The sequence below is a fragment of the Catharus ustulatus genome, chromosome 3 (genome assembly GCF_009819885.2).
Source record: "Catharus ustulatus isolate bCatUst1 chromosome 3, bCatUst1.pri.v2, whole genome shotgun sequence".
NCBI lineage: Eukaryota > Metazoa > Chordata > Aves > Passeriformes > Turdidae > Catharus > Catharus ustulatus.
In genome coordinates, this window is record NC_046223.1 from 62,399,255 (window position 1) to 62,426,962 (window position 27,708).

Below are 27,708 nucleotides of genomic sequence, written 5' to 3' on the forward strand. Positions count from 1 at the left end.
GAATTACTGCCCAGGCCATTGCTCTGCAAATATGGGAGAGTGGACTAGGCACCCTCTTCAAGCTCTTTCCACTGTGAGGCAGTGGCTTTTGATGGTTTGGGGTTTTCTTTGCTGTGAGATTATTTACCCTAGAATTAGGGTCATCCACACGTCTTTCCACAGTATCCACTGTGGTACAGGAAAACAATTATTTTGCTTCCTTAATTGCTGCAATAAATGGTAGAAAAATCAGGTAGATAAACAGTTTTTGAATTAAGTTTTTGAATTAATTTTTGGAATTAAAAATTTTTTAAATTTTGAAAATATGCTATATCTGTAAAAAGCAAAACCCATACATATTCTTAAGATCACTGAGTATCTAATTATCAGTACAAAATACTACCAGACAAAACTGTCAATTTTTATATACCAAAAAGCAGAATATTCACAAAGAGGAATGGTTTATTAAGAACACCATGGAAAAGAGAAAGGCCAACTATACGATAAAAATTTTTAGTTTCAAAAACAGGGAAGAGAAGACCATCCATGAACTAGGCAGCTAAATGGTAAACTTAATTCTCCATCTGTTCTAGTACTTTTAACAGTTTCTAAGCAGCAGCAACATCCAATGTCTTATGGAATCAGATTTTAGAGACTTCACAACCCGACATGCCACTGCCAGCTGGTGTTTGAAAGCACACTCCTGCTGCAGTTCAGTTTATAAGACTGCTTGGAGGCTTAAAATAACAAATACCTTATGGACAATGTATACAAGGTGTGCTTGTCCATTATGGCCAAGCTTGCCTGAGCCTTGCACTGAATGTATTGACGCCTCACAAACTTGGCCTTAGAGCTAGGGTATGGATGAACACTGAGGTTGCTGTATCTCTTTGAACCTTACCTGTCAGGTTTAAAGTAGGTATGTTGGATTTTGATCAGTGATGACTGTTTAATCCTTCTTTAACTAAAATAGAAAGCAATGCTGCTGTCTTTATTTGGTATTTTCAAGTGTAATGTCGGGATATGGTAGGTTTTTTCTTCTCTGTTTTCTGTTTTTCTGGCCCGCAGCAATTCAAAAACACTGCTGAAAACCTACTTAGACCTAGAACCATTAACTGCTTGTTACATAATTGTAATCTACAGGAGAGTAAACAGTCAAAAGCATGCAAACACAATGAGAAGAATTTTTGTGGGGTTTTTTGTGTGTTTTTTTTTTCCCCAACATTCTTTCATTTACATGAGTAATGCCAGATGAAAACCACAGTGAGCTATTTTGTATCTGGCCCTGGTGCAGATTTGCAGATGAATTACTCCTATCTGTAGGAACCTTTTTCTCTGCCATATTGTGATGACATTCCTGACCTGCTTATTTCACTGCTGTCCCTTTGTCTGCATGAATGCTACTCTTACTTGGAGATGTGGTTTCAGTGTTTTGCATGTTTTAGTCTTTTCCTTCAATGTGCACCAGCTGTATGCAACATCGGGTGAAAGCTGGGTTTTATAATTTAGTGCAACCCACTGTTGCAAGTAGATTTTGTCTGGGGATTTCACTCTTCTGCCCAACTGTCCATGGCCAGGAGGAGATACAGTAGAATATTAGCAATACCCTGGCCCTTTGACCTTGAGACTTTGCACAAGGCAGTGGTTTTTTAAGAGCTCGGTATCAGTGAATTCTCAACCAATCTAATCAACTATTCAAGCCAAATTCACCTCCTTTGTTAAACTTACTATTACTTTATGGGGAGATTCAGATTTTCAAAATGGACTGAATAGTAGCAATAATGCAGCCATTAACAGAATGAAATGGGCTTAAGGGAATACATGTGCAGGGTTTATTTTTTACTTTCTTAATACTGCAGCTCTGTGAGAAAGATGTGGGAGGTTGTGCTTGCAGCTCAGGTTTAGTGACTTCAGGTGCTGGGTTCAGAGTGTTTTGGTTTGGTTTTTTTTTTTTTTTTCTGCATCTGGAAGTTTTTCCATGAGCTGGGATACTGCTGTGTTCCATCAAGAGTAACCCTAATGCTGGGTGCTGTAGTGGATTGCAGCAGAGCTACTAAGTCTAATTGGGAAGAAAGGTTTTAGCAGTGACATTAAGTGAAACAAAACACCCAGGGTGGCAGCAGGCCTGTTTGCAGCTTCTGCAGGGAGCAAAGTTTGCTGCTTGTTTGTAGCTGGCACACTCAGCCCATGCTGCCCTGCTGTTCAGTTGATGGATCAGGTTTACAATTTGGATTCTGGGGCAGTATGGGCCAGGAGAGGTGTGGAGGTGGCATTTGCAGACACGGTTTAGGACAACCTGTAGTTTCCTCTGTCATTTGAAACTCTAGTCTGATGGATGTCTCAGTAACAGTTTGACACCACATCATTTGTTTCTAACTAGCAATATTTTTTTACAGCTGCATGTTTACTACTCTCTCAACATACAGTAATTTCACGAATACAAGCCGCACAGACTATAAGCCGCATCTCTGGGTGTTGGCAAACATTTTGTTCTTTGTCTATAAATAAGCCGCACCTGAGTATAAGCCGCTCTGTCATTCGCAGCGAGGACCCGTGTGCAACAAAGCTGCCAATTAGTAACAGAATTGCAGGATCGCGGGGTTTACTGGCTCAGCTCGGGCTGTGCAGGCTTGGCCCGCTCGGGGCCCCCGCTGCCTCCCCAAGCCACGGCGATGGCGGCACGGGGCCCCCGCCTTTCCCCCGGGCCGCGGCGATGGCGGCACGGGGCCCCCCCGTCTCTCCCCTGGGCTGCGGGAGAGGAGGGAAGGAGGGAGCTCTCCCGCCTCTCTCCCAGCCCCCCGTGCTGCCTGCAGGGAGCCAGGCTCCACCCGCAGCACAGCAGAGTAACAATTTGTAACAATCGCGAAATGCTGGCTTTTACTGGCTGGTGCTCGGCTCGGCACCCTGGCTGGCACTTCTGAGGTTGTAAATGTCAGAAAATTATTCACATATTAGCCGCTCCTGAGTATAAGCCGCATTTCCGGTTTAGGAGCAAATCTTAGTCAAAATGGTGCGGCTTGTATTCGTGAAATTATTGTAATTGTCCACAAGGCAGATAAAGAACAAGCCAAGAAAAAAATAAAGACTAGCAATAACTTTCCCTTAAGCAAATATAGCATAAACCTAGAATCTTTAAATAAGGAATAAAATAGAGCTGATGCTTGAATAAGTGCTAAATAAGAAATATCAGAATAGCCTTTAATATTTGCATTTTTCCTAGATCTTCAAGTGGTCTCAACTGATGCAAACTGTAGAGGTATCGTTCTGTGCTGTCTTAGGCCAGTCTCCACCTCCAGGCACTTCGGTGCTTACGATGACTCTTAACTTCATATAATTCAAAGTTGTGGAGAAAAGGGCTCTGGTTTATTCCGCCTAACTCTCTGCCTCTGGGGGCATAGGAATCCACATCACCCTAGGTGCTTCATTCCCTTAATTCACAGAGATGGGCAGTTTTTCATCTCCAGAGACCCATTCTGTTGACATGAAACTCAGTGAAAGAGTGAGGCCTTTGGCTGTTTAAATCAAATTCACCTTGTATTGCAGCACAGAATCATAATGAAGAAAACCACAGGAAAGGTAGCTACTCTAGGGCCTCATCTGCCAGTCAACCTTCCTTGCTCATGCCAACTAGAAGAAGCCAAAGTTGTCAAAATAAATTATGTTTGAAAGGGTAGATGTCACAGCAGATTATTCAGCCTTGCAGAATTTTTTGTAATACTGTATATCATAAAAAAAAGTCTTTGAAATTCTAGATGCCTACTTTCGTTATTATCTTCACTAATGAGTGATAGATAAATACTGGGCAGGGAGGAAGCATCAGTTTAATTTTGTACTCAAAGGTACTTTTTAAAAAAGGTGGGGTAAAAGGAGGGGACTCTAGCATTAGGAGAGTTTTGTACAGTTGTCTTCAAAATAAGTGAAGTCCATAGTCAAGTGAAAACTGGGAGATAGGTCTTAGATTTGGGTTAAAGAATGATGTTGGTCCTGTGGGAGCATTAAACATGTATGAGAGCACTGACTCCTGGAGACTTTTCCCTAGGGTTTTCTTTCTTTGCTTAAATTAGATATTTTAGTTTCTGAAGTGCTGTCATTTTATGCTATGTTGCCCACTAAATTTGAACAGTAAAGGGGTTTTTTGAGTTGAAACAGATGGATCATATTGGGAATTATCTGGGACTTCATGAAGAAATTGTTTGTACTCTTGAGTATGAAGCGTAACACCATAGAAATAGATAACCTGAATAATTTGGGGTCTTGTTTCAATTTCATGGTATACCACATTAGCAGTTTATTTAAGAAGTTATTTTGAAGAAAGATCTGTATGTTTTTGTGTTTAGGTGTGAAGCATGAAATGGTAAAAATGATAATCTTTTCTATATATTTACAGTAGAAGTTCAGCCTATATGTATGCTCTAAGACTTGATGGATGACTGAAGAACTGGTAGACTTCTGTCACTGGGAAATGCAGATGATAAAAAGAAAAAAAAAGTTAAAAATCCATTGAGGATATTTTCAGAGGAATTTTATTTGCTTTCATAAAATTTTACCTGAAAACTGCAAGATCTTCTTAAAGGTTTAAAAATTGATTTGTCTGAGGGGGACTGGGAACTTTTGGTGGTCCTTAAAAAATGTGTTCTTATGAAAGGTATGAAGTACACTTTTCTTGTTGGTCAGAAACAAGTCAGTGAAAAATTTTACTTGAATGTACTGAGAAACCCTTCAGCAGGGATCTCAGACTGCCCAGAAGCAGAACAAGGAAAGGACTAGAACTGACATTCCTGATGGTTTCTATGATGAAGGAGAGATGGGAGAAATGTGGGGTTTTTTTTAGTATTTTAGGTTTTGTTGTGCATTCTAAAGAAAAATACTAACCCAGAAGCATTCTCTTCACAAGCTTCTATAAAGAGCTGGAAATATGATTTAATAGAATGCAAAAGGAAATTATTCTTTGCAAAGAGTTTGAGAACTGTATTTAAAGTTGAAAACACAACTTATTTCAAAATAACAGTTAGCCTAAGTTATAAAGGTTTTGTCTTGTTCAGAGTAACTGTTCATCATAAATGTATGACAACACTCAACAAGATCAATTTTAAAACAATTTAAAAACACCTGGATGTGACTTTTTTGTTTTGAAGTTTAGCAGCAGAGTATTTTAAGTGTGAGGGGGGAAAAATGGCAGTAAAAACATCTGCATGCAAAATATCCACCAAAATAAGGTTTTAAATACTTGTGCCATGTAAATGTGTATTAGTTTGCAGTCTTGAATTGGAAAGGTATTGCATTTTTCCCAGCACAGGCAGCAGTGGCATTATCTCCAGCAGCTCTGGAGATTACGGATATGGCTCTGAAGCTCACAATCTGCAGGTTTCAGACAATTTTAGTCTTTATCTGGAATCTGACAATCTATTAATCTTTTGTACGGCAAAAGGGAGAAAGAGGGAGCTGGGATCATTCCCAGATGCTCTGCTGAATCTTCAAAGGCAGAAAACTTTACTAACAGTACTTGGTGCATCTACTCACTGATCAACGAAAACAAATTAGTCAGGTTTTTCTGTTTCCTTTTAGCGTGTCTATTTGCTGAAGTAGCTGTTGTTACAGCCTGCTGAGTATACTTCCTTTACCAGAGGACAGCAGATGGTTGATTTTTTTCCACTTGAAAGTTCAAGAAATGTAATAATGTGCATTGTTTCATTGTTTTCCTCCATCCCACACATTCCTGGAAGGTCACGCAAATAAAGGCCTCTCTTTTTCTTTTTACCCATTCCACTTTTATGTAGACACTCCAGTAATTGTTTTGAAGGAAAAGATGTATTTATGTGAAAGACCATTGCTGATGCAGCAGTGAGCAGAGCAGCAGCAATTTCCTGCCTCTGAGGCTGGGCATGGTTTAACTCACAGAGCTTTAGGCTCAGTTGTTCAAATTTCCCTTGCGTCTTCAAGTCTGCCCTCAAAAACCCCCAGAACCAAGTTTAAAACTTTTGCAAGCAAGTTTGGGTTAAAAAAAGAATTAAACATGTTGAATAGAATCTAAAGGCTAGGAAATGTGCCTAGGTAGTGTAGAGGGCCAGAAATCGGCTGTTGTATGTTGTGAGACATTCATAATAATAACATTGCTTTTATTTTTTAAGACTTTTGGAAATACTCAACTCTATTTGAAGTGTTATGGCCTGCTTTTCTTGAGCTACTCAAACTATCCTGAACTGTTAAGGGTATGAGAATAGGTAAATACATGAGGCATAAAGAATAACACCGAAACGCATGAATATTTTACAGTGTGCTTGTTAAAAGCACAACCATGTAGAAGCTGAAGACAGTATATGTCCAGTAATTAGGCTTTTTCAGAGACAAATGTATGCTTTACTAATTCTTAGCACTTTGAACATGGGTAACACTGAGCAGCCATTACCTGTTTCTTAACATTAAAGGCCAGTTGCAACTAAAGCTAGAATACTTGCTGAAGGCAATTACTTTGAGACTTCACAGGAGTTGGATGGTTTTTCTTCAGGTGTATCTGATTAATGTAGACTCCCCAAACCATTGGAGTGCCAGTATACATATATATTACCACCTCTTTAATGCACTTTTCCGATGTAAAGGTTTTTTCTTGTTGGTTTTTTTTTTTGTTTGGTTGGGTTTTTTTTTTGTTGTTCTTTTTGTTTTTTTGTCCCATGGCAGTTTAAAGAAACATTCTATGCCAAAAAAGCCTTTTGTGAAATACAAAGCACTCCTGCAGGAGTGTTCGCTAGCAAGCACAAATTTTGCAGCTAGTCTATGCATAAATTTTGCAGCTGCCTTTCTTTTAGTAATGTCAGAATTTCTGGAAATGTGTATTCAAGGCTCTTCTGTGGGCAGAACAAAATAATTTAAAAAGCCTTTTTAATTCAATTGTATGGTTGTACTACCTTACTGCCAGGGGTTTTTCTGTTCTTTTTTCTTTTGCGTAGGTAGGTTTTTTATGTTCCTACAGCAGCTGTTCTGCATGTCTGATCACAACCTTTGAAAAACTACAGTTTAACAACTTGAAACAATCCACAGAAAACATAACCCACACTTCACTGATGACTTCATAGCCCTCTAAAACATCCAAAGGACGAGGAAAATCACTAGGATTTGGCATTTTAGTGAGAATCTAGGAAGCAACTTTACTCTCTCCATCTATATTTAAAATGCTATCCACATAGCACTGAAAGTTTTGTTTAAGGAAGATTTGGGGTGGCTTCTGCATTCAGTATTCCTTACAAACTGACAACATCAGGCAGAAGCAGGAGAATTGAACTTAGGAAACTGTTTTTATGGTAAGAATTCCATTAATAGATAACAGCAGAGATCAGTAGTAGGTGTTGCACTAGTAATCTCTGGAATGTTCTTGCCTCACCTCTATTCTGCTCCAAGTGTCAAGATTTCATCTTCGTTTAGAAAACTGGTTTGTGCTTTTTGTTATGAGTAACTTCAGTATCATGTGGGAGAGACCAGCAATGTCAAGTTTTATTAAGGATAATTTAAAACTGTATTTCAAGGTAGGTAATAGAAGCCAGTTCTACTCCCTCCATTAGAGACTCAATGTCCCAACACCAAACAATTTAACCTCTGTCAAAATTCAATGCTGTTCAAGTGATATAGCAGGGATTTTAGGTGCCACATATTTTCATCAATAATCCCAAATAAATTAATTAAGTACCAACATCTTCCTTCCTGCACTTGGTTCCACAGCTATAGCATATACAGCAGCCATACAGGCCATATATAATTTCTCAGTGAAACTTCATGGGAAATATTATGATCAGAAAAGTTTTGCAAAAGCTCTGTGTGTGACCAAAGTATAATTTTTTGAAGTTAATATGCTAGTGAAGGATAAGGTTGTGCATGTCCACAAGTGCATTGTATTTAGAATTGTAAGGCAATACAAGTTTAGAGATCTATGTGAGCATTTCAGAGTTGGACTTGATGATGCTTATGGTTCTCTTCCAGCTTGAGATATTTTGTGATTCTGTATTCCACATAAAAGGAACAACCTACATAGTGTATGGTCTTACTCATCACAAGAATGCTGAAACATTTCCATTTCAAGCTATAAGGAAAGATATAGATAAATATTACTGTGTTACTCCCTTAATGAAGGGGATGGGTGAAGGGATTAGTTCATGCATTCCTGGGAGTACACTGAAACAGCTATTAGAATATACCACAAACCCTACTCAAATACTTGCACAAAGACATTTTATTATGAATGCAATGAAGATATAGATTTTTTTTAATCTGAGGTGCTTATATAAGCAGACCCATACTGGCTGAGTGACCATCAGTCTGCAGGGCATGACAGTGGCTGGACACCCTTCAGCTCCAATGCTTTGCTAAAGTTAATCTCTTGAGGTTTTGCAGTACCCTTGGTGAGCTTCAGAAATCGAATACATCCTTTAAAGCGGATATTAGTCGTCAGCCCAAACTGGGTCACACCATCTAAAGGAAGGAAAAAATTAAAAAGGAATTATGTTAGTTTGAGCTGATACTTGGGTTAGTTTTGTTCTTTGAGAGTCCTCAAAGAACAGAGAACAGACGTCCCCAGCAATACCTGAATGCTTTATTTGCTGTATATATTAATTATTTAAAAATTACAAACATTATGAGGAAATCTGATGAGTACTTATGTTAGCTAACAATCCAGACTTTTATTTTTCTATACTACTATGAGTGGCAGAATCTGAACATACATAAACTGCCATTTTAACCCATGTATGCAACTTGCTACCTCCAAATGGTGTACAACACAAGTGATACTCTGCAGATATTCAACTTCTTGAGCTGTTTATTCACAAAATAGTAGAGAGGGAAAATAGCCCAAAATGGATGAAATTCTCAGTCCTAACATCACAAAGAAGCCAGTTCCTCACGATGGATCTCAGATGTCATTTACAGACTGGTTTTGATAGTTTTCAACTATTCCTTTTTTTTTTTTTTTCCCTTGCTGATAGTAAAGCTAGGAGTTAGAGTATATCTCTTCCACTAATGAAGGAAGGGATGGAATGGTAGTTTGACTGGGAAGCTGGAAATATTTCTCTCTCAACTGTTTGAAATTCATGGCTCAACTTGTTTCTCAGTGTTCTTCCAAGTGAGTTGCATACGTAACTTTATACTTGTAAAGACTATCTGGCCATAGCATTATTCTGTTTCACAGAGGATAAGATGCCTGAATCCATCTGTCTCTCCTTGCGCAGGGAAGAGTGATACCAGCAGATAAATGCTAGCTTTTATGGGTATCCAGGAATCTCTATTCTTGTCCACACTATGGTGGTGAAAATTTTCTCTATGCAGAAAATTCTCCATCACCTAATTCTAGCTGGTTTACAACCATTTTGCTCTATTTATGCAGCTTCAAGAGGACTGGAAAATGCAAACACTAATTTTAAAAAATCCCCTGAAGTTGTGATGCAGCTGTCTAGGTATTGGGAATGTTGAAACAAATCCTGGATGAGCTAGACTAGGCGGCAAAATAAGAATGAAGCATTTACATATGCAGCAGGCTTATTAAATAATTTCATCACTTGCCATGTGGCTGAACTCATGAATAGCCCTTCAACATGATGTAAGTGTAGATTAGTTTTGTACAGATTGGAGTGTTACTGCAATTTGTGTCTCTCCTCTTGACATGCAGTCCAGAACAAGATAATAACTCAATCTGCAGTGTTTCTTCAGTGCTGGCTCCTATGCTAGAATCTTGCTTTGTTGTAAAAAGGCTGCCACAAAGCTGTTTTCCTTCTGGCGCAAAGTTGTTGGTCTTCATTGATAGTCATTGTGCCTAAAGTTCAACGCTCATGTTCAGTACAAAGGACAATTTTTTAAATGTTGTAAAGCTTGAGGGAGAAGGCTTTTTTAGATGCACTGTATCACACATTAGAATGGCTGAAGAAACAACTTCCAGAAAACAACTGAGGAATTAAATAACTCAGAGGTGTCTTGCCATTGACCTCAGCAGGCACTAGAGCAGACATATACTGAAACATACTTCACTTTTTTGTTTTGGCTTGTGAGCTAGAGGGAAAATTTATTACAAATGCAACAAAATGGGTACTTTGCAAACATATTAACTATATTTTCAGAAAGTAAACTGCTGCTAGAGAATTTATTGACTGTCTACAAAGAAATGAATACTAGCATTCATTATCAGCTTAGTGGAAGATGAAGCCAGCTACAGATCTCAGCCCAATTCTCGATACTGTTCAATTACCTTTGCATAAAACAAGTTCTCTTGAGGGCTTCCAGAATACTGATTAGCTAATGTAGATTATGGGGTTTTTTTCCTTTAAAACCCAGCAGACCACAAGTAAAGGCATTAATTAGAAAGAGATGGTGTCTCCTTACCTCTCTGTGCAAGCTGTTGTTCTTCCTTAGTTCCTCAGATTCTACAGGCTGATTTACACATGCACTGCCCTGCCCCCTCAAGAGTGTAATACATTCTTTGCTTAAAATTTGCTTCTCCTAAGCAAATTTAAATTTAAATATGCCAAATGCTGTTACTACTGCAACATAACTACTATGCTGTTACTAAACAGAAAGTTTTAAGAGGGAGGCTGTGTCTGTGTGAGCAGCAGAAGGCAGAAAATCTGTCTGATCCCTTGTGACAGTGCCTACATTTGAAATGAGGCAGGGGTATCTGCGAGAGCCTCTTGCTGCAGAACTTCTTGTTCTGAAATGCAGCTGAATGCAGAAATGAGCATCCACACCAACTGACACAAACTTGGCCTTTTTTATCAATCATCTTTGGCATACTAGTCCTACTTACATTTAAGCCATTAAGGCAGTGTAATTGCAGCCTAAGTAAAGCATAATTTGTGTGTTGCATGCTCACCAGGATAGCCCCCGACAAAGAGAGGGTCGTTTGTGTCTGCCGAGGTTGAGGCCCTGTTTGGGCTGTCAGTCTCCACCTGTGTGCCATCCACAGTCAGCTCCAAGCGGTGTTTGATCTTGTTTGCCAGAATCTTGTGCCACTGTCCATCACACAAACTGCCTGGTGCATCAGGCTCATGGACAGCAGAGAACCGGCCTGCACCATTGTCAACGTGAAACATCACCTGAAAAGCACAGCATGGACATCAGCAAGTTTCCAAAACAGTTCAGCTGTTTTTGTTTGTTTGGTTTGAAGTCAACATAGTTTGACTGTATGCACCAAAGACTATGTAAATTGCTGTCCCTCTGGGATCTGGGTTATATCACTGAGCTAAACACAGGTGGAAATATGCAAAATTGCTGTTCAAGTTGTAATTTTCTCCTTTTTTTTGGTCTCAGTTTTAGGGTGTTTTATACCCCTCTAAAATCTTTATAGTTACAGAATAATGACTGGTTTTCCAGACTGTGAATCAAAAGACATCCAAGAGAATCTAGTAATATTAACGACAAAGTCTTTTCTCAAAAATTATTATATGGTCACTAATTTAAGACCTGATTGCAGTTTTAGAAGACTCAAGTATTAGATGTATGGAAAGGTGCAAGTGATGCTCTCCATCGAGACCCCTGATATTGTTTGAGACATCTTGAGATTGGGGTAGTAACCTTGCATTTAAACTATCTGTGCTATCTAAAACCAGCCTATGAAGAAACAAAACTGCTTTGCTACTCACTTTTCCATCTACTAATTCGATGCCAAGCCCATCCATTTTCTGGCTGCTGACGCCTAGGAGAACACCATTCATCCGTGTTGTACGGAATTCAAATTCTATGAGCAGATCTGTTCCCACTCTGTATGCACCAACTTGGAAAGAAAAGGGGAAGCACAGTAAAATGAAGATAAGCATCTAATACATTATTCCTAATAATCTTCACATAGATTGTGCTGAGAGTAAGGCAAACTAACTAACTCAGCATTGTTAACGCATTCCATTTCATGTGAAATCGTGTAAATAACTTTTATGGCAATTATGCTTAGTGCAAGACATTGCTAGGAAGTCACATACTTTCTCCTCAGGTGAGATAACTAAAAATGATCAGCAAGAGTTTCAAGTACTGGTCTCACTTGGCTTCCAGCCAACAGGAGTTAGATGACACTGGGAGCATTTGAAAGCAGAATCTCCTCTTTCTCTTGTTTGACTATCACCAGAATTGCGGTCCATTACCTGTTTTAGCAAAGCCTGTTCCATCGAAGTATGTTCCCTTCTGTGCAGTGACAAAGCATTTTCCAACGTTGAAGCTGGAAGTTGGATTATCCAGGTCAACAGGTGATTCTGTCATTTTAAAATTCCTGATGCAGCCATCAATGCTATGGAGAACCTGCAGTCAATATTTCAAACAAAATGTAAAACTATGAGAAGCAAGTCTAAAGTACGCAATCAACGAGTGCATTTTCTCTGCTTCTCTGCTGCATTTATGGAGCTGAATAAATTTTGAATTTTACGTGGCTAATCCTTAATATCTGATTGTAATTGGAATCTACTCAATCATACTGAGGATGAATTGCATTACTTTTCAGCGATGTGATCTGAATCACATCTATTTGGCTTACTGGAGGGGACATAAAATAAGACACCACATAATGAAACACAGCAAATTACATCAGTAATGCAGGAATTTAATGGCCTACACTTTGTCATTTTAATTGACTAGGTTATGGGGCTTACAAGTAAATGAAGATAGTGGCTATAGGTCTGTGAGCTGCTGGTAATTTTCCTAGGTGGGTTTTCTTTTTCCCCTTCTTTTAATCACTTTAGTGTGGGCCTAATGTTGCATGGTAAGATGGAGGTAATGTGCTCATGTCTTCAGAGGCTCCTGTGCAGGGCAGCAAACTGCAGCTCCAGTTTGGCTTCTGCACTGGGTAGACTGTGACCAGTCTGGACACACTTAGAATGGTGGTTTGAGCACCCAGAAATCTGCCTGGTGCAGGGGTTGTTCTGGGTGTGAGCTGGGCTTTCCAGTGGGACCTCTGAAAGCCACTGGCATCTCCCCCAGAACCTTCCCTCCCTTTTTCACTCCAAAGTCAGCAGAGGCTGCATTTTGGTTCTCAGATTCACACAGAGGCTTTGATCTTTGACTTAAAGAGTTAGGAAAATCTATCCTCGATACCAGTGAAATAGAAGAAAATGATACATCATGTACTTGGAGGAAGAAAAAGAAGACATATTCATAAACAGTGCTGTAGAAAGGAGAAAAATAAACATCAGTATATAAAATTCAGCCTAGAAATACATACAAATACAAAAAGGACAAATATACACCTGCAGAAAGAAGTGTTGACTCTGCACACTACCTTCTCTTAACAATATTCTGACCCATAATTGGAAAGAATTCCCAAGAATTTATTTTCTTGTAAATCAAAGGTGTAGGTACTATGAAATTATATAGCTTATTGCAGCTAAATACACCTGTACAGTATTTTAATGACAACTTGAGCAATACTAGTGAATAAATTCAGATCTGAGCTGAACAATGCTTTCTGTCAGATTTTTCATAAGTAGTCCTTTTCGTAATTTATAAGTAAGTCATCTCCAAATCAACAAATCTTATCCAAAAAGAGAAATGCTAGAAAACAAAACAAAACTTCACTGCAAGAATAAATCATAGAAATGCAAGATTTGTAGATTATTTGGTAATGTTCGGTAACTGTAAATTTTCTCTTTTCTATGGAAAAGCAAATCTGGTTCCACTTTAGCATGTGAGCAGGTAATAGAACCTCTTTTGCCGAAAGCAGAGTTTTGAGTGCTCAAAATGTGACATGACATCTGTTGAAGCTAAACAGGTGGGTATCAGTCTTCTACACTAAAAAGGAAGCCAACCCACCTATGGTTACATAATAGATTACTGTCTAAAAAGGCTCATGTGTGTATAGAAGAAAGCTCTAAGGTAACACATCCTTTCAACTTGGTTTGCTTCAGAGCCTCTACATGAAGCTACAACACAACACTGTCTTACACATGGTGCATTTTACTGTGCATGACTGGAAGGCAAGCATTGGTTTTTACATGACATTTGAAGTCACAGCTTCATTTAAATACCAAAGCACATAAGACTGTCAGGACTTGACATGACTGTTATTGCCATTTATCTGCATGGGTTCCCTCCATTGCCTCTGACAAAATAGCAATAGGTAAGGACTTAGTGTTATCTTTCTCCTTAGATTAGTATTTATAGATTGCAGATATATTTCAAAGAGCATAAATTGGTACTACTAGGAATTATATGTTGTGGGTACTTAAGTACTGCTTTTGGTTTCCAGTGCCTCAGATCTGGTTTGGTAAATCCTAATGATATAGATTTGCCTCAATTTGGGCTTTCTGCACAATCAACTATTTACTAAGAAACATGATCTCACAGGTCAGTTTTCTTTATGGAATACAACTCTCAGATGTAGAGTGGTTACTCTTCCTCTTCATTCCCTATCATGAGTCAATACATGGACTTAAGCAGGATCTGGTAATTCCTTTCCTGTATTTATTTTGTCCACTCAAAGAAGCGAATGCTTGCCTGTCCATAGACTGGTATTGTCCATTCCATAAACATCTTGGTGTAATGGTATTTACTCATGTGCAGCTTCTTTGGGAGTCTGTTTTGTTTCTTTACCAGATCTGTGCTTTGCCTGCCCTTTATGGATTCTCTTTATCTACGTACCTGGGATGAACCCAGACATAGCTCCTATTGACATTCCATTCTTTGTGTGTCTGAATTGTGCTGTGCAAGATGCTGAATGTTTTGTTTACTATAAATTAATTCACTCAGGTTCTTGCTTCTGCTTTGAAAGAACTGTCTTCAGATGTCACAGAGAGCAAAAGAAAGCATGGAAGAGGTTTTTCTCCTATATTCTGATACTGGTGTGTCTTGGGAGACTGGAAGGGCATCAGTGCATAGAGTTGTGCAGACAGATCAATAAACAGTCTGGGTGACAGAACACAGTGTTGCTAGTTAATATCACAAAATTTAGGACAAAATGATATTTATTTCTCTTGGCTCTCTATCATCTTCCATGTTAGCATGGAAGCTGGGCATTTGAACCAAAGCAGTGATAAATTGATACATGCATATTTAATCTGGAAACAAAAAGAGACAGCAGAATTTTCATGGCCTTCCTTCAAAACACAGTCTCCTCTTTTAGTAATAGCAACACAAAACTGATTATTACAGTAAGCAGCAGTACTTCTGAGTATTTTGTCCAGGGTAATTTTGGCTTCTGGTGCTCCTTGTAGGAGATCCTGTTTATTAGCATTTGCTGCTAGATTAATTACAGCCAAGAGAAAGGGCAAGTGCTACTCAGGAACCTATACTCTAGCTGTGCAGTGATCCAGGTGGATACAAGTGTATGGAACTTTCTGCTTTTTCAAAACAGTAACTAACTACTATTTCAATTTCTTTTTTTTCTGCATTAACTGCTTTCTGAGTCAGATCCTTCCACTGACAGAATGTTGTTCACCTCCACTAAGGTCCATTTTATACATATTCTTGAGCATTCTGAGGGAAAAGCAAGACAAAACAAAAGAAGATATTTGCACCAATCAAGACATACTTAAGGCTTGTAAGAGAACTTAAATAAATTTTCTTACCGGACCAATTCTTCTGGTTGTGTAGTTAATGGGCAATCCTCCCACGTACAGCATTCCTACAACATCCAGTATATCAGCCTTCTTGGGGCTCACAGTCGTGTTAGAAAGACCATCTACTATGAGGTTTCCTTCTTGCTTCACTCGACTTACTTTTATCTAGAAAGACACAAAAATGTGATACAATTGCAGATAGTTTTCTGAAAACCAAGTATTTTCAGATCGTAACTAATCTCACAGTTCAAAATCTATAACAAAACACAAGAAAGTAGTAGGAGTGGCTACAGAAGTACCATGGCAGCAGCTATGGATAATATTTATGGAACAAAGCTCCTGAGCAACATCTTTGTGCCAACATCTGACTGTGTTTTACTTGCATCTGGGTCAGGAGGCATCATGGCAATTATTTACTATAATTACTGGAAAGACTTAAGATTCCTTTAAAATGCTTCATTGCTGTGTTATAATAGGTATGGCACAGTATTTTTCTTTCCAGGATCAGACAGCAATTTTAAGTACTGAGAATAGATAAATACTTCAGAATGAATGCTGAATGTTATGGCACTGGTTGCAAATCTTTGTAACAGCACATGTTTGCAGAAAATATTGAGTTTATGATTCCACTAGCTTGGACATGCCTCAGATCATAGTTCATGCTAGACTAAATATAATACCAACTATGTTCTGTGGGTATTATGGCTTGTGTTCAGACAAATGGACTGTGAATCGCATGGAGGGAGTAAAGTTGCTGAAGAGCTGAGAAAATTCTGGGCCACTGTATTTCTAAAAGTTTATATTGAAATCTCTACAACTCAGTATGATAATGGTTTTGCATAAAAAGGAACAAATGCAAAATGCATCATGCATGTTAGCAGATTTCTAAATCTCTTTGTAGTTGGCTCGCCAGAATAGCAAAGAGAGACAAACAGCATTATTTTGCCTTTTGTTTAACATGGTTGCTTCTGTTCCAGTGTGGCAGCATATCTGTCATGCAGCGGGAATGACTGAACACTGACAAGGATGGCTTGAAGGTGAGGGCCTGAACTTGGTGTTTACAGGCAACTGTAAATTTGGGATGGATAACTACACCTTGGGCAGAAGGAAGTTTAGGTGAGTGAGACATGAAGTGGGAACAGACATTCTTACAGAGGACCTAAACACAGAAGGATACCAGTACCACCAAGTCACTTCTGTAGGACTGATGGAAATGTTTTTAACCTAAATAATTCCAAATGGAGAAAAGGTTGTCACTAAAAGGATTATTTTAAGGAGAAACCCCTGCTTTATCAGAAACAAAGACTGAGGCCTTTTCCTAAAAGCGTTGCCTTCCCTCCTCCTTCTCAAAATGTTTTTTTTTTGCTTTTTGGGAACTGTGACTTCTCCACTACAGAAACAGGATATACAAAAAGGGGCCCTCTCCTGTAGAGTGTAAAGCTGTATGCCCAAAGAGCACAATCTTAAGAAATATATGCTCCACTTAGTTCTCTTAGAATAAAGAGAAAATGGCTAAAGAAGTAAAAGCATTTTTTCTGTATATACCGAGGGAGTAGCAGAATAGGGACTTGGTTTGTTACCAGTGCTCCAGGCATTATATGAAAGAGATAAATGATTACTACAACTTCATTTTCTCCCTTTATGAAATACCTCAGTGTACAGCAGTTTCTATCATCAAAAAGTTCATGACTAAAAATCTTGTGAAAATAAAATTCCTGGAGAACAGAGTGGAAATGAGGCAATTAAAGTGTAAGCGAAAATGTAATTCAATTTTTTCCTCATTTGGGGATGAGATGTGGATGCTGAATTTCTAAATATCTGTACAAAATTCAATGTAACTTAGAGCATATAAATTCAGCCCACAGTTACATGTTTACTTTTTTTCTCTGTCTTTAATAGTGCCTTCCAGCATGCCACCCAATGAATATACTGTGTGACTGTTGTTCTTGGCCCAGTAAATAGTAAATTTCATGGTTGTGATATTCCTTCTCTTAGCATCCAAATGCCATAGGCGTTGCATATAATGCTCTCTCTCATAAAGTCACAGAAGGTACTGCCAAATACATCCATTAATATCATATTTATTCCCTACTGAATTAATAATCCAGGGAAGGTTTACTTACATGTTACTTCTTTTTTTTCCTCTTTGTTCTGAACACTCTGGCTTAACAATAACATTATTAATGTAGGAGGAACTGGTTTTAATGATGTATTCCATCACCATGAGCTGATACTCACATGAGTCCTATTAAGCAGGAAGGAACATTTTCTGTAGTTCCTTACTATACACAGCACATATTTTAAATATGTTCAGAAATACGTGTCTCCTGAAGGATAAATTTCTGTGTACCAGTGCATCTAACACAAATTTTGCTTGATTTTTTTTCCCCCAGAAAATACTAGCTGTAAAGCTTGGCTTGTGTGGACTACATTTTGCAAATATCTCAAGGCAAAATGAAGCTCACTCTTACCATTACAAAGGATAATTTAGAATTAGAAACTGTTATACCTGGTGCCACTGGCCATCATTAATTTTGTTGGAAATCAGTGTGCTTGTGTTTCCACTCCCCAGATCATAACTGAAGTAGGGCAGACTGTTCTTTATCTGAACTGTAGCAAAATCAGCGTGGTTGATGCGGGCCATGTAAAACAGCAAGCCAGAATCAGCGGTTGTTCGGACTTCAAATTCAATTGTAAGCCTGGAAATCAAACAAACAGGAAATAGTAAAAAAGGAAAAGGTATTTGGAATCAGGCACTATACAAATTCATCTGCTTTACCTCTTTGTGCTTTTCTCTAAAAAAATTCTACATAGCAAGTGGTCAATTTTTACTTGTCCATTAGAATTCAAGAAAAATAATTTGGTTATATGCAAATTACATTTCACACGTATCTGATCCCTGACATGTGAGCATTCATTAGTTCCTTTGCTGTGGAGATACAAAACTACAATCTTGGCATAGAATTTCAAGATGTAATTCTCAGCTGCAGCTGTAGCAGCTAGCAAATCCCAGCACTTGTAAAATTCCAGCAGCATTATCCATCATCCACACACATAATGCTCACAAAGAGGAGAGAGCTGTAGTGACAGCTGGCAAATGTTGAGTTTCTAATGAGTTCTATTGCCTGAAGACAGGTTGCAAAACTTTTAGAGATGCAGACAGAAGAGTTTACAATGAGGATATAAAACACTTATTCTGATCTCTCCCAAGAGAAAATGAGGCTGTGTCTGAGCAAACCAAATGACCCTTTGGACAGAATGGCAATGTTGAGAACCTCCTCTACAGCAAACAACCTGTGAAGAAATTGTTTAGATTTTCTAATGCTAAAGTTGTACTGGCAACACATCACTAACCCTGCTCAAGTTGAGCTGCAAAATCAATACCTGAAAGCAGCTGATAATATAAATGAAAAATCATTGATTGAAAATGATCAGTCCAGGATCATTCTTAGTTTTCTAAAATTAGCATATGTGGTACAACATCTTTATAGGGATAAAAAAGTTAGTGGATTTGGAAACAATAAATAAAAAAAAGGCTAATGGATTTGGAAACCATAAGCAGCAAAATTGCTTTGTGGTGTGACATGACACATTTGTTAATCACCATGTGCCTACAGAGCAAAAATAAACAACTAACAAGTTCTAGCTTTACAAATCCATTGAAAAAAAGCTGCATTTTAATAAACAGTTAATTGAATTCTTTTGCATGTCAACAGCTGTATGTATATAGTATTATACTTTGGGGTGGCAATGTCATTTTTCCTGTTTACTGTGCAAGATTCATCTTAACTACTGGAGGAAAGGGGAAAAGTTTTGCTTATTACAAGAAATTATAAGTTACTTAACAAAAAAGACTTTCATCTGAAAAAGTCATATTTGAAGTCAGTTGTACAACCTGGTTCCATTACTCTGTTTGGTTCTTAGCAAATCAGTCTGGGATCTGTGTGTGCCCAAATCTTTACAAAAGAGGTAAATCATTATGGTGAGAGCTACTTAGGTGGGCATTTCATTGCCTGGGTTTCATGCTTTAATGCCTTTTTAGGTTTGCTTAATGAAATTAGTTAGTCGTGGCATGTGATCTTTTCAGATTATGCCCACAGTTTTGGGAGATATCTTTGAGAGAATTTAGGAAGGGCACTTTATTTTGACACTATTCCATCAAAACTCATTGCTGAAACAAACAACATACCTGTTTTTCACTTTGGTGTCATCAAATGCAACTGCAATGTGGCTGTTCCTTGAAAGACCAAACTGCTTGCCACCTTCTAAAACAGCTGGTTCTGTGTCAGTAGCACAGGAATCCTGCAAAATACACAGCAATCATGCAAACTTCACATTTTGTATCTGTCTCAGCTGTTTGTATGCAGGGAGTCTCTCAGCTGCTCAGGACTGAGAATATTGAACCTAGTCTAGAGACTGGCCCTGCAGTTTTCCAGCGGGCTGATGTCTCATCACACCAGCTAAAGTTATAAACCAGTATGACAGGAATTTGGTGTAAAAGCAGAGCTCATTAAGGTGGCTGTAAAAGCAAATGAAAGCAATATATGAACATTTCTGCTTTCATGCTTTCACCAGTGGACATTTACAAGAGTCTTAAGTGATTTCCAGGCAGTTCTCTTAGCTCACATAACTGAGTTTTACACAGTAGGATGCCCTCTTATAGAAATGAAACAAGATTTAAGTTTTAAAGGGATGCTTTGTTGTCAACTTGAAATCCAGTCACCTTAAAAATAATGAGTTAAAAGTAGTTTCAGCTGCAGCTGTCAATGAGTCCTTCATTTTACTTCTTTATATTGTTTTACAACTGTATTCTTTGCTTAATGTGCTGTTGTTTCCCGGTGCTGTTGAAAGACCCCATAAGCAATCAAGCAATCGGAATAACTGATGGATAGATGCAAGAGCTGCTGAAATCCCCCAGCTGTCTAACGTAGAGACATTACCCAGGCTGTAAAGGAAGAAACCCCACTTCTATTAATCTTGAAGTGGTGCACTAATGCAAGGTAAAATATCTTCTGTCCAGTATAATTTTCTCGTTTTAATTTCAGTCTCGGGTCCTAAAGCTCTTGTATAGGGGTGCCTGGGGCAAAGCAAGACCATGGTAATTACCAGTTTCTACTCATATCTGGCTTTTACCTCCCACTGAGAGTATTGTGAGGAAACTACTCAAAGGATCTAACTCAACACAGTATCAGACAATACCTCTGGGAAAGAAACAAACTTTGATAGCTGCAGAAAGCTCTGTTTTTAAGCACTGTGAATGCTATAATTTTGGATTGGTGACAGTCTCTTAGTTGAGCCCTGATTCAGCAGGGACCTGCAAAGCACAAGGTGCAGTGCCTTGATGACAGAGTTCTTCCTCTGAAACATTTTGAAAATGTCATGAGTGACTTGAGCCCTATGATTTCAACTGCAAAGAGAAATTTATTTCCCTCTCTCACTCAGATTTCCAATAATATTTTTTGTATGCACACATCACAAAGATCTTCATAACAGTATAGAACACCTCAAAAATACAGTTTTGCATAATAATTGCTTTGGTTTGAATATGACAAAGTAGAACACCATGCATTATGACAAGAACAATTGATACATCAATATGCAATGGAGGGCAAAACCAGGGGAAATTCAGCAAGGTTATGAATGTATGATACCAGTCTTCCAGTGATCATCAGAAAGAAAAAAATATCATATTCCCATAATGCAGGGTAAATTTTTGAATTATTTTTAAGCTTTACAGCTTATCTAGAAGTCTAATAACTAAATTAATGACAACACTCTAATACCTTCAATTACATTTGAGCTTGCTAAAATTTAAGGATGGGGAATAAAAATTGGTACTGAAAAGAATTGGAAAATACACACACCTTTCTCTTGCACACTTTTACATTTTATATGGTAAAAGGATATATTCTGACAGTAAATTTAATCCTAGGCTGGTATATATTAGTAAAGGTTCTGACCCTGACACAAGCTGCTCCCCAGCATCAGTAAACACTGCCATTTTTCTTCATTCCAAGAGGGTAACTGTAAGAAAGGGCAAGGAGTGTGGGAGTGTATCCAACACACCATGTGGTTGGAATCATAGCATCCACTGATAATTTACTAATAACTGCTTGTAAGAGTAAGCATTCACCAGGCTGATGTGGAAAAGTCAGCAAAAGGTAAAACAAAATCAGTAGGGTATGTTTAAAAAACATCCATATTTTATTCACAAACCTGTGTCCGCTTTTGTTTTATCTAAGGACAGCCAGCTTTACAGTTTTCAGAAGACTGTGCACTAAGTATAGGCCACCATCCTGTATTAAAATATCTCAGCTTTGCTTTTTGAGTAATGGCCTTAATGTGTCCTGGCTGCTTACTAATCTCCCATATTACAGGAGAGACTGAACTCTTCAGCTGCACCTTACTTCAGTCTTGTAAGATGCCAGGGACTTGACTGGTAGGTCAAGAAGCTCGGTGTGTATGGCAGTGGAAATGAAGAACAGAAAGGGCCACTGGTGGACTGTCACACATTCTCCATATCCTCACATGCTGTATTAGTAATTACAAAGAAAGCAATTAGTAGAAAAAGCACTGAAGCAGTCCCCACAGTTCACTGGATAGTGTTAATAACACAGTGCAGAAATGCATGGACCAAAAGTGGGAGGTACCGTCACGGAGTCAAAGGCAGAAGTAAGACCGGCGCTCTTCATTTCAGCAGCAAGCGAACCCTGAGGAGCAGGGAATAATGTGAGGCAGAAGCAGCAGCGACCCAGTGCTGAGGAACATCCTGGCATTCACAGCAAGAAGTAGCAGGCTGGTGCCTGGTGTATTTCCCAACTCTCCTTCTTATGGATCTTGTGTTTAGTACAGCGTAGGTTTTCTGCTCATTTGGGGTTCAACTGCCCTCCCCTTCTACATGCAGACGGACGCATGTAGATAAAAAAAGTCCTAAAAGTAGTTACATAGAGCATATACCATATTTAAGCCTCCTATGTGAAAATAACTTTTTCTGCTGTACATTTTTCATATGCAGTCCTGCTACACTGAGATTCTGTATAATTTACTGTCATATGAGTGACACCTCATATGAGGGTTACCTCATTAGCAGACTGTAGTTACTTTTTTGCAGCAGTCCCCTTAAAAATACTTCGAAGAACTCCCTAATATGAATGCAACAGTTATCCAAAAGCTTGCCTTATTTAAAATAGTTTCAAGTTTTTAGCATACTAAAAGTTTCATTATTTCCAAGAGAGAAGTGGAATAATAGTGTTTTATCTAGATTTTTATTTTGAATTTTTGTTTTAGACTGTAACTGCTGTAGATACGTGATATTCAAAACTCACCTAGTTGTAATGGGACCAGTTTCTGATATTTATGAGTAGATCTACTCCTCTCAATTTTGCTGTTTTAAAAGTTAGTGTTTATAGTCTGAGGAAGTGTGCACTTGCTCTTTCATGTTCTACTGTGATTTGTTTCTTTGTTTCGTTTTTAAGGCTTGATCAAGGGATACTACAACTGCATTCCTTCACAACAGTGAGCATTAAAGTGGATGATCCTTTTACCTTGTTACCTGGTTCTTTATCTTTCTATATTAGTCTCACTGCACTGCAGATTTGCTTTGAACTCCAGACAGAAATGCTGCATTGGAGCCCTGGTGCTACAACTACTCCACCTTGTGGGAACGAATCACAGCCGCTGCCCTGGAGCGCTGAGAGGCCAGTGTTTGTAACTGTGGGGCTAGGGGCATGGTAATGACTGAGATGGAGCTTGCCTACCTTGAACCCATTTCTGTGCATGTGATGTGCAGATTTCAGGAATACCTGAAAAGTCCTTCTAGATAAAGCTGTGCCAAAAAATGTGGTCATGTATCTCAAATAGAATTTTGGTTCTTCTCAAAACCTTCTTATTATTGAAGTGCAAATTCCAATAATGCAAATAGGTTCCTAACAGGGGAATGTCCAGTCTTTTCACACCATTTTGAAACCTCACTCATACTAAACTATAGCCTGCATAAACCTGTCAGTTGTATTCAGGTCTAACAAAATACAAACAATTTTCCCCTAAAAAATATCTTCCAGTGCATGTATTATTCATTTTAATATTCACATATGTAAACATATGTTTTGTGAACAGTAAAATATTGCATGAAATTATAAAATTACTTCACTTTTGAGAGAAGGAGTTTCTTCCTTAAATTTTGTTATATAAGACTACTTGCCACTATCTAGCTGTTTATTTCTGGTAACAACAGTTGAACTCAATTTAGCAGTGACTGGGGTTTCATTTTGTAGTTCTCCTGACTAAAGTTATAAAATAGCAGTGCCATATCAAATAGGCCTTCAGGTTTATTCTTTTCTTCATCCTGTCACTGACATGACTGTTATCATTTGCATCAGAGAACAGCACAAGAAATATCTTAATGAAATGGATTTCCCACAAGAAAATTTCCCTTCCAACCCCAAGCAAATATTGCTTGGCCTACATCCTGAAGTGTAAGGGTTTATGGCTAAGCATGCAAGCCAAAGATATTTGTAAAGTGTATCACTCTTTAAATTACTGTTGTGATAATCCAGGCAAATTAGATCAGCAGTTTTCCATTATCCAGAGGTTTTAGTGACCTGCAACAAGGTGTTTCATTTACAGTATCATGATGAATTTGTGGCAAAGTGCTTCATTATTCTTGATGAATAGCCTTTCAATTTTGCCTGGAAAAATAAACTTTTCCAACTCTACCTGACTGAAGTGATTTATACTTACAAGTGCTGATGACAGAGATGGTGTTGGAGGAGGAGATGCAGGAGGGATTCTTGGCCCTTCTTTCTCCCCATTAGTTTCTGGTTCAGGTTGGACCAGAACTGTTGCACGAGTTGGTTTATCTTCATCCTCTGTTGGCCTAACTTCTGGTTCTAGTGTGGGACATCGGCCAATATCTGCATTTTCAAAGGACACGGGTTGAGCAAAGTCCATGGGGCTGAGAACACATAAAAAGAGTGATGTCTGTTATTAGTTTTTCTGCCTTTTTACCACCCATTTATAAAGAACAACTATATGCTGCAGTGTAATTTCACTTCACAGGACACAAAAGCCAGGACTCATCCCACCCTGTACAGGTAGGTACAGGTACAGAAGCAAGACCTTAAACTAGAGGTGATAATGACCAGTGGCTTTACTTCCCATGGTCAGTGCAGAGAGACAGGCATCTTCTTTGGCAAACTTTACAGGCCTATGTAGTTTCAATGATATTGCAGAGAAGTAATTTACTCTGACATGGAGTGATAAAATCCAAATTTAGGTACTTCAGATATGTGGAAAAAAGATTTAGATGGAATCTTTCTATAGAGGTTTTATTTTATTCATCATTGCCTTTCCTTTTACTCAAATGTTCCTTCTTGATTACTGCAGTTTCCACAAAGTAAATTGATTCCCACGGTGGTTCTCAGAATTTTGACTTCTCTTGGAAGTCACCCTTATCTAAAATAAAGTGTTATGGTATGCTATAAATACCTATCACTGACACACATCTTACTGCAGTGTTACTGTTGAATTTCTCTGATTTCATGGATAAAAGACAGTGTTGGCTTGTTTGTAAAACAATTCATTAATTGCATAGCCTATGGAGCATATACTGTACAAAAAAAAAAAAAAAAAAAAGGAACGGCATATAAAGAAAACAGACCATATTTTAGGATTTGTTGGCTAGTATGATTTGTTGCAACAATGAACCATGAACAATGAATGTTACCAAGGCAGTTTAACCAGATCTCATTAATTCGATGCTTGTTGGCATCATTGAGACTTACGTGGCATTAATGACAAGATTCCATATACAGCCCTCAAATGGTGGTATGTTTCTGAGAGGTGCAGTCTGAAACTGAGAAGAAGTACCCCCCACAAAGAGTTTCTTAACAGAGATGGGCAGGTCTGATGGCAGCCTCTGAGTCTGGACATTGTCTTCATCAACTTGAACACTGAACATCCTATGGAAAAGATTTGAAAGCAAAGAAATACATATTTATGCCAGTTGTTGCTTTTATTGAAATCATCCCTTTGCAAGCCCTGTTAACTCCTACACCAGCTGTAACAATCAGCAACTCAAATTATCTAATTGGAAGCTCACATTAAATGCATATTAACGACTAGAGGGGTTTCAGCTGCTGCTGTGCTTCCTTGGTAGTTGTTTGACAAAGCCTGGCAAAACTGTGCTGTGGAGGGATGATAATGTCAGACCGTGGCTGCTGCATAGGAAGAAGTGGTTTGTGGTGTGGCGATACTGACACAGTAGGGGCTGAGCTGACTGTACTGTAATGGTAGATATAATCATCTAGAACTCAGCAGGATGGGAACAGCATGGGCTCACATTTTGTTTGGGCTCCCTATTTCCTTGTTATCATCTTGCTGGGGCACAACCAGACGGCTCTGACTGCAGGATCAATGGCAGACAGATGGGAACTTTTTAAAGATCTCATAGCTTCTTCTGGGGAAGGTGGCAGAGTCGGTAAAGCAGTCCCATGGTTACTGTTAAGGCTGAAGAGAAGAAGGTAGGAGCTTCTGCAGCACCACTGGCTGACTAATCAGTTTCTGGCAAATAAATTCCCTTCTGTGAACTGCAAAATTATATTGAACTCTGATATTCTTTCTTAACTATAATTATAAATGCAAGCAACTGAGTATTGAAAATGTTCATTGAAAAGAGACCTGTTTTCAAATACAAAACGCTTAGTTTGTTTATTTACACACATCCTAGACAGAACTGGACAGTGACTTCAGCACCTGAATCATGAAGTGCTGCACTATGTGTAAATTGTCCAGTTTCCTCATAGTTTTGGATGGATTAATTTGGTTTGGAAAGCTGCAGAATAAGAAATATGATTAATTTTTCAAAGGGTTAGAGATAGCAGTTATTAAAAGCTTTATCTTTCAGGACAATCCCTATGATATCTCCCAGTCCCTTCAGCAGTGGAAACAGAAGGAGAGAGATTTCTCTGGAGGCATTTCAGAGCAAAAGACTAATTTAGGTTCCATGAAGTGTCCCAGAGAGGAAATTTCCCTTCTCTGCCTTCAGAGGAAGTCTAGGGAAATCAGATTGTCAAGACTCAGGTTATCCTTTGTGCTGCCACATCTTAGTCACAGCTAATCATCATAAACATTTTGGGTCCAAGCAGAAGCATGAAATGATGTACATTAGTCTTCAACAATATAGTTTTCCATAATTATATGGACAATTATCTCTCTGCAGTTTTCACAGGGTGCTCCTAACCTTTAAAGAAACAGAGCTTCATGATGAGCAGAGGAAGGGTTAACCTTAATTTATGCCTTTTCACATCCATTTCAGGTTACAGAAGCTCCAGAGTTCAGGCAATTTGTTTTGTAACAAAGCTACTTTGAAAACACAGAGGTCTCATCTGAACAAGCACCATCCCCAGATGGCATTGTACTGCAATTTTGCCTTAATGTATTCTCACATGTACCGTCACAAGGTCAAGCTACTGTACTTGCATAGCATTGCATAAAAGAATTTACTTTGTTGTTTAGAGCTTTTTATATCATCTGCATATTTTTGTTCTGTCACAGTCACACAAACCATATCACAAAATGCTGCCATTTCCAAAATAACTTTTTCTTCCAAAGCATTAATGGTTTGACTTTAACCTAGTCACCTAAATAGAGGAGACTTATTGAATGGAGGCATTATTTAGGAGAGGTTTTTTTAACAATACAACAGAAATTCAGTCAGAAAATTATACACAAAGGAAAGCAAAATACAGAGAGGACAGAAGGGAAGGGAACCTGCAGGCTAGACAGAAATGGCTGGTCAAGAAGGTTGCAGTGTTGTGGAGGTAAGAGGGTGAAGTGGACAAGTGCCTTTTGTAACATGCTGGATGTCGCATCTTCTTTCTGATTTCTTTTAACAACACGGAACATTATGCATAGTGCACTAATTCAACAAATGTCTGTACAGGATGTACACGTTTGTATGTTCATACAAATAATAAATGTCCATAATAAACCCTGCTTGGAGCAAGGGCTATTCCAGGCCATAAATATTATTGGCTGCCTGAGTCCTACACACTACAAGTAGTGCTGTTTCTAATCACTTTCTGAATGGTGAAGTGTAATAGCAAAGTTTTAAAATTAATGAAAAAGGGTAAAAGAATTCAACTGAAATTCCAGTGTAAAACAATATTGTCTGAAAAGGTCTGTGATGGCTTTTCCAATAAGAAAAGTGGGACTGTGTTTTTAC

At 38.4% G+C, this 27,708-nt stretch overlaps 1 protein-coding gene across 1 annotated transcript in view; it reads right to left on the reverse strand.

The window, feature by feature from the left end:
* Positions 1 to 8,179: 8,179 nt before the first annotated feature.
* LAMA2 (laminin subunit alpha 2) overlaps positions 8,180 to 27,708 on the reverse strand; it is a 290,666-nt gene continuing 271,137 nt past the window's right edge. The window contains exons 57-65 of the mRNA XM_033055719.1: positions 25,268 to 25,444; positions 24,225 to 24,438; positions 19,675 to 19,787; positions 17,995 to 18,184; positions 15,495 to 15,650; positions 12,084 to 12,237; positions 11,592 to 11,722; positions 10,823 to 11,045; positions 8,180 to 8,436 (exon numbers count right to left, since the gene is read on the reverse strand). Of these exons, the coding sequence (XP_032911610.1) occupies positions 8,279 to 8,436; positions 10,823 to 11,045; positions 11,592 to 11,722; positions 12,084 to 12,237; positions 15,495 to 15,650; positions 17,995 to 18,184; positions 19,675 to 19,787; positions 24,225 to 24,438; positions 25,268 to 25,444 (1,516 nt within the window). The 3' untranslated portion in view covers positions 8,180 to 8,278. The remainder of the gene's footprint in view (positions 8,437 to 10,822; positions 11,046 to 11,591; positions 11,723 to 12,083; positions 12,238 to 15,494; positions 15,651 to 17,994; positions 18,185 to 19,674; positions 19,788 to 24,224; positions 24,439 to 25,267; positions 25,445 to 27,708) is intronic.